This window comes from Nematolebias whitei, chromosome 16 (assembly GCF_014905685.2).
Source record: "Nematolebias whitei isolate Nwh7 chromosome 16, NemWhi1, whole genome shotgun sequence".
NCBI lineage: Eukaryota > Metazoa > Chordata > Actinopteri > Cyprinodontiformes > Rivulidae > Nematolebias > Nematolebias whitei.
The window spans coordinates 40,037,655-40,045,288 of NC_056513.1; the positions used below are offsets into that span (position 1 = coordinate 40,037,655).

Genomic DNA, 7,634 nt, shown 5'->3' on the forward strand with positions numbered 1-7,634 from the left:
GGCCTCAATGGTAAATAGATTTGTTACTGGATCCTGGCCTCAATGGTCAATATATTTGTTACTGGATCCTGGCCTCAATGGTAAATATATTTGTTACTGGATCCTGGCCTTAATGGTAAATAGATTTGTTACTGGATCCTGGCCCTAATGGTAAATAGATTTGTTAATGGATCCTGGCCTTAATGGTAAATAGATTTGTTACTGGATCCTGGCCTCAATGGTAAATAGATTTGTTACTGGATCCTGGCCTCAGTGGTAAATAGATTTGTTACTGGATCCTGGCCTTAATAGTAAATAGATTTGTTACTGGATCCTGGCCTCAATGGTAAATAGATTTGTTACTGGATCCTGGCCTCAATGATAAATAGATTTGTTACTGGATCCTGGCCTCAATGGTAAATACATTTGCAAATTGTCTGTATAAAAATGAAAGTTGACATTGTGCTGTCTTATGATAAATCCAAGTGGCAACATGTACAAGGAAAAGAGCAAAGGGCCCAAAATGGAACCCTGGGGCACCCCACACAGAAGAGGGGCTGTGCATGACCGTTGGATATTGTTCATCTGCTGTACATAGTTTTTAGGCGTAACATTTTACTTCTTTTGTCCATTTTTCCTATTTTGTACAACATGCTGTCCCAATTGGGTAAAATGACTGAACCAAAATAGATGAAAAGCCGCCAACGTCCAAAGAAAATCTTTGAATTGCAGCTGTGGCTGAGTGGTTAGAGCAGTTGTCCTCCAATACGAGAGCTGAGGGTTTGATTCCACCAGCAGTCACATGCTGAAGTGTCCCTGGGCAAGACACTGAACCCCTCGAAGCCTCTGATGTGCGTCCCATTGGTGTATGGATGTGATAAAGCTCTGATTAATCTTTGTAGAGGTCTAGTAGAGTTCTGTATGAACGGGTAAATGAGGCACAGATTGTTGTAAAGAGCTTTGAGGATCTTGATCAGATAGAAATGTGCCATATAAGTGCAGTCCATTTACCATTTATAAAGTGGACTTGATGAGAATTACTTATCATGTTCACTAAAAGATTATAAGAAATGTACGTGCAATAGTTGATTTCAGCAGAGCTATTCTTTTATTTTCAATAGCACTTCTTTTTAGCAAAACGTGTTAAAGAACTCACATGCGACAGAGCTTCTTGTAGGAGGTGAAGGCGCCTGGAGGAACCGACTTGATCCCATTCTGTTCCAGACGGCTAAAGGAGAAACAAATATGTTACCAGCAGTAAAATATTTAAACGCCTGTGGAGTTCCACTGGCCCAACATACAACATATTATTATTAAAGTAAAGAAGAACAAATAAATGTTCCTGTATCCACAGATAGCAAACTAGTAAAGAACATGTAAACATTATAAAAAAGTTTGCTACGGACTCTGGAAAAACTGATAGTTATATTAACAAGCAAAAATCTGGAACCTTGAGTAATTTGGTCATTTGTGCAGAAATGTGTGTGTAAAGTGTAGGAAACAGGACAAGTTCAAAAGAATCATTTCCAGTTTGGAAGAAAATAATTCAGCGCTCAGATACGATGGAAGGCGTTGAGTTTGTGTGAAATCTCTGGATTCTGAGGATATTTCAGAGAAAACCACAGGTCCAAAAACCAACAGAAACACTGTGTCCAAGAAGACAAAACTGTCTGCAGTTGATCTATAAACTGTGTGATCGGTTTCAAAGCTGGGAAATAATAGTTGTTCTTGTTTTGTTCGTTTAGACAGAGTCAAGACAGAGTTGAACGTGTGACATCACACACTTATTCTGTGGTAAAATGCTCACGAATCTTAAAACTTTAAGAGCGACTGTGTAAAAAAAATCACTGTTCAGGGTCCCGGTCCCATTTGATCATGTGTCATCTTCCTGTGACCCGTGTACTCTTTGAACGGTTCTGCTGCGACTGAGCCATAAGGATCCCGAGGCCTGACTTTTCTCAACAGACTTACTAAAAATATATGTATGTAAGATTGTTTGTACAGTTTTTTAAAAACATTTACTTGTTTTTCTTTTATTGTACTGCTACTAAGATTCAAAGCGCACTAATCCCAATTATCACATTGTGATGTATTTTAATAAGTTTTTCATAAACAGCAGGAGAAGCCATAAATGAAAACCTATGAGAGAAACTGAGGAATAATGAGCGAACAGTAATAATCCTTGTACAACGGCCGCTCTTAGAAAAAACAACAACTTCTGGCTCATCCAAGTCTGCTATGAATTGACTGAAGGTTGTAAACCAGCCATGCTCTCCATCTGACATCAGTCACAATGCTCCCCGAATCACTAGCAGAGGAACATCACACTGGGGGAACTGGCTGAAATCAAAAGTATGTCCATGTAATGGCCTGTAAAATCTATTTATTGAATTTGTCCATGTTACCTCCCACTACGTCTGTCATGCTACTGAGTGTGCGCCAGTCACACCAGTGAGCCAAAATATGCAGACTGTGTTCTATTAGGTGTCCAAAAACAGCCTGTTGTGGTCAATAAAGACAAGGGTCTTTGTTGTATTTGGAAGAGGGAAGTAAATCAGTAAGAAATAATCCTTTAACTCCAAGAAATACACAGTCTGCAAATTGAAGGTAAAGTTTTCTTTTCTGTAAAAGGTTCTCTTGTTTTGGGTGGCTGTGGCTCAGTGGTTAGAGCAGTCGTCCTCCAATACGAGAGCTGGGGGTTCGATTCCACCAGCAGTCACATGCTGAAGTGTCCCTGGGCAACACACTGAACCCCTCGTAGCCTCTGATGTGTGTTCATCAGTGAATGTGATAAAGCTCTGATTATAGATCTAGTATAGAGCTGGATGAATGCGTAAATGAGGCACAGACTGTTGTAAAGAGCTTTGAGTGTTTTGATCAGATAGAACGGAGATATACAAGTACAGTCCATTTACCATTTATTAAAAAAAACATCTGTTTTCTTCCATGAAGCCCAAAATAAACTTTGGTCTCATTTTTGCTCTTTAGGGCTCTGAAACTTCAAAGACCCCAAAATGGCAAAAATGTTTTTAATGAATGGATGGTGATATTTCCAGTACTATCTGTCTTTTATTACTGTATGCATTAACCTGTTTCAGTCTGATTATTTCAGAGGTTTGGCACAGTGTGTTGCAAAATAATTGTGAAAATTAAAATTTTTTGACATAAGCTACAGTTGCCATACGACAGTGTCGCCTAGAGATGAACTTTCCTATTTCGTGTACATGTTTTTGTTTTGGGACTTGTTGGTGATGTCATTGTGATAAAAAGGCACACAAATTTATTTCTAAAGATTTTTTCTCCAATCTCAAATACCAGTAATGAGCTTTGTTGTTAGGATGTAATAGTAATGAAATGGGATTTTATATGTTAGTCATAATCACTGCCATCCAACACCAAACAAACGTAAACACAAACATCCATCCATTATCTTTACCCACGTCTTCTTTTCCAGGCCGTGAGGGTCACTGGTGCCCATGTCCAGCAGTCACTGTGTGAGAGGCACTGTGGACAGGTCTCCAGTCCATCACAGGGACACATAGAGACAAACGAGACAAACAACCATTCACTCTCTCTCTCTCACCTCGGGACAATTTAGAGTTCGCATCAGCCTAACATGCATGTTTCTGGTCTGTGGGAGGAAACTGGAGTACCCGGAGAAAACCCACACATGCACGGAGAGAACATGCAAACTCCACCCAGAAAGTCCCGGACCGGGATTCAATCCAGCAACCTTCTCATTGAGAGGCAACAGCTGTACCAACTGAGCCACCGTGCCGCCACAAAAGTCAAGCTTTTAAGAAAGATAACGACCGTGGTGAAGGACATCCATGCATCGTCAGTACTGCAGTTGGTCACCTTAATTTAACTTTGAGGTGAAATAAAAATGCTGAATACGTTTTACTTTGGGGCTACTCACATCTCAGTCATGGCCTCTGGCAGGTGGGCCGGGATGGCAGTGAGACCTCTCCCCCGACAGTCCACTATATTGTTGCTGCAGGAACACATTGGAGGACAGGATCCAGATGCCAAACTGCACGGCTGAACAAAGGCACTGCCACTGTAACCTTAAAAAGACAAGAAGAGCAAAGTCTGAGCCTTCATTCCATTATCTGTGTTTACACCCAAGCTGCTGTACCTGAGCAGGCAAAGTCACTTTTTCGCAGCTCTGCAAGGTTGAGGCCCCTCAGAGAGGGGGGAGAAGTGCACTGCGTGTAGAGGCCCAACGCTGGCCGCTGCCGCAGCCAAGGAGACAGCCAGGCCAGGTGACAGTCACAGCGCAGGGAGTTGGAATGAAGACGACTGCAGGAAGGCAGACAGGCGAACAGATACAGAGAAAACGAAGAAGAGTTTAAGAGTGCGTCGACAGGCAGCCAGCCAGATGTTTGCCTCTGTAAGCAGCCAATGAACAGTGCTACTTACAAGGTGCGGAGCTTTGGCATGTGGTTGAAACTGGAGACGGGGATGGTAGTGATGTTGTTGTTGTTCAGCGTGCTGGGAGAAACAAAGATGAAGGCATCAAGAAACAAAATGGAGCAATAAAGGGAGACCGAGCAGATGAGAGGGAAAGAGGCAAAGGTGACGGAAAAGGATGAGGAAGGTATGAAGTGTAACAGAAATTATGGAAAAAATGTTCCTTTATACACATCAGAGACACTAAAAATTGTGGCAGAAAATGTTATACTTTCGGTCATTTTCACAAAAAACCTGCATATTTTTAGAGATGGGAAACAATTAGAGAAACGATGCTCTCAGATTACTCACAGCACTTCGAGCGATCGAAGAGCTCGAAACGCTCCCTCCTCGATACAACTGACACGGTTTTTATCCAGCTGACTGCCAACAACACAAAACCACAATTAGAAACCATATATAACATGAAATTTGCAATAATCATTTACAGTTCCTTAAAAGAAAGTATTCAAATTCCTTTGAACTTTTCCACATCTGCTTTGCTCTACAACCACAAACATCAAAGTACTCAGAAGAAAACTGATACACACTTTTTAATAATTTTTCTTATTAAAAACTATGAAAAGTGTGGTGGTCATTTAGTGTCAAGCCATCATAATAATCATTTAATCATTTAATCATTTATTTAAGGTGGAAAATGATCCAATATTACATATTAGTGAGTGGCAAACGTGTGTGAACCTCTGGGATTAACAGGTAATGTGAAGGGGCGGCTGTGGCTGAGCGGTTAGAGCAGTCGTCCTCCAATGTAAGAGTTGGGGGTTCAAATTCAGTTCAGTTCAAAAATACTTTATTAATCCCAGAGGGAAATTAAGTGTTGTCGTAGCTCGTCATCTTGGTTTCATTCCAGTTGTTATCGACTGCTGGGTAGAATTCCTCCCTGAGCGATGGTCACTCCTACCTGCAGTCTGCCGAGCTTCTCGTCACCACGGACCGACAGCTTACGGTGCCGGCGTTGTCAAAAGCTGAGTTTCCCACCAGCTCCATGATCTTGGTGGTCAGGTACTCGAGCACAGCCGCCAGGTTGATGGAAATTCAACCAAGGTGCCTCTTTTTCTACTCATTTTGGCTGTAGCTGATGTATTTGAGCTTTTGAGATGTTAATCAGCTGCTCCTGGTTGTTAAAAAACACCTTGTCACCATGGTTACGCATCACAACAAATGCTCAAAAGTAAAAATGTTTCTATAAAAATCCTTCCAGCTGCACAGCGTCCAATACCAGAGGAAGTAATCATCCAAAAAAAGTGATCAACATCCACCAGCAGTCACATGTCGAAGTGTCTCAGGCAACACACTGAACCCCTCAAGGCCTCCGATGTGTGTCCATCGGTGCATGAATGTGTTCTAAAGCTCTGATTAGTCTCTTTAGAATGATTTGTTCCATTATCTTTGTAGAGATCTAGTATAGAGCTGTATGAACGGGTCAATGAGGCACAGATCGTTGTAAAGAGCTTTAAGTGTCTTGATCAGATAGAAAGGAGCTGTACAAGTCCAGTCCATTCAAGGTGGAATTAGAGTCCGGTGTTTTCCATCGGTGGGATGATGATCAGCTGTGAGTGGGCACCCTGTTTGATTTAAAAAAAGGTCTGTCAAAGTCTGATCTTCACAACGTTTGTGGAAGTGGATCATGGCAGGAACAAAGGAGATTTCTGAGGAGCTCAGAAAAAGAGTTGTTGATGCTCATCAGGTTGGAGAAGGTTACACAGCATCTCTAAAGAGTTTGGACTCCACCGATCCACAGTCCCACAGACTGAGTACAAATGAGGAAACTCAAGACCGTTGTTCCCTCCCCAGGAGTGGTGGACCAACAAAGACCACTGCAAGAACAAGGAGTGGAATAGTGGGCGAGGTCACAAAGGACCAGGGTACCTTCTAACAACTGAAGATCTGTCTCACGTTGACTAATGTGGATGTTCATGAGTCCACCATCAGGAGAACTCTGAACAATGGTTCATGGCAGGTTGAAGGAGAAACCACTGCTCTCCAACAAGAACATGGCTGCTCGTCTGCAGTTTCATAAAGATCACGTGGACAAGACAGAAGACTGTTGGAAGAATGTTCTGTGGATGGATGAGACCAAAATAGAACTTTTTGTTTAAATCAGAGATGCCCAAAGTTGGCCAGCCGACTGTTCTCATGACTATATTAAAATGTCCTTTGAAGAATCAATGTGATTTCACTCCTTTGACTTTAGTGTTAGATGGAAAAGTCGGCCCATTGACTACCGTATATATGGAACTGTTTATGTTCATATTCTTGTCACTGCTGAGTTGTGTTGCTGTTGGACGCAGGTTTTTGACATTTTGCACTACGTATTATACTGAAATGCCAAAATTTCAATATTTGTTTTAATTTCTTATATACGACTTATGTATTAGTTATATTTTGGGTTCTGTAAAGTTCTTTATACAGAATGGAAGGTTAAATAACTGTATGATGAATAAATGGACTTTACTTAAAGATGCATTTGCATTTCATGCATTACATCACTGCATTTGGCCCGAGGCCTCTGATAGATTTTAAAGTTGGCCTTCTCAGGGAAAATGTTTGGGCACACCTGGTTGAAATGAAAAGAGTTATGTTTGGAGAAGGAAAACTCTGAATTCCTGCAGAAGAACCTTCTCCCCTCTGTGAAACATGGTGGTGGAAGTATCATGGTTTGGTCCTGTTCTGCTGCATCTGGGCCAGGACGGCTTGTCATCATTGATGGAACAATGAACTCTGAATTATATCAGAGGATTATGGAGGAAAATGTCAGAACATCTGTCCATGAACTGAGTCTAAGAGAAGGTGGGTCATGCAGCAACACAATGACCCTCAGCACACAAGTGGTTCTACCAAAGAATGTCCAAGAAGAATAACGTTCATGTTCTGGAATGGCCCAGTCAAAGTCCTGACCTTCATCCAATCCAGATGTTGTGGAAGGACCTGAAGCTGCAGGTAATGTGAGGAAACCACCAACATCCAGAGTTGAAGCTGTTCTGTCTGGAGGAATGGATCAAAGTCCTCCAAGGTGTGCAGGACTCATGAACAGTTAGTGGAAATGTTTAGTTGCAGTTATTGCTGCACGGGGGGGTCACACCAGATACTGACAGCAAAGGCTCACATACTTTTACCACTCACTAAGACAGCCCATTTCCAAAAAATTTGAATATCATAGAAAAGTTGTTTAACTTCCATAA

General features: G+C 41.7%; 1 protein-coding gene across 1 annotated transcript in view; it reads right to left on the bottom strand.

Annotated features, from left to right (window-relative positions):
- LOC119422513 (slit homolog 1 protein) overlaps positions 1-7,634 on the bottom strand; it is a 285,059-nt gene that overhangs the window by 167,283 nt on the left and 110,142 nt on the right. The window contains exons 6-10 of the mRNA XM_037689889.1: positions 4,744-4,815; positions 4,402-4,473; positions 4,118-4,281; positions 3,899-4,046; positions 1,136-1,207 (exon numbers count right to left, since the gene is read on the bottom strand). Of these exons, the coding sequence (XP_037545817.1) occupies positions 1,136-1,207; positions 3,899-4,046; positions 4,118-4,281; positions 4,402-4,473; positions 4,744-4,815 (528 nt within the window). The remainder of the gene's footprint in view (positions 1-1,135; positions 1,208-3,898; positions 4,047-4,117; positions 4,282-4,401; positions 4,474-4,743; positions 4,816-7,634) is intronic.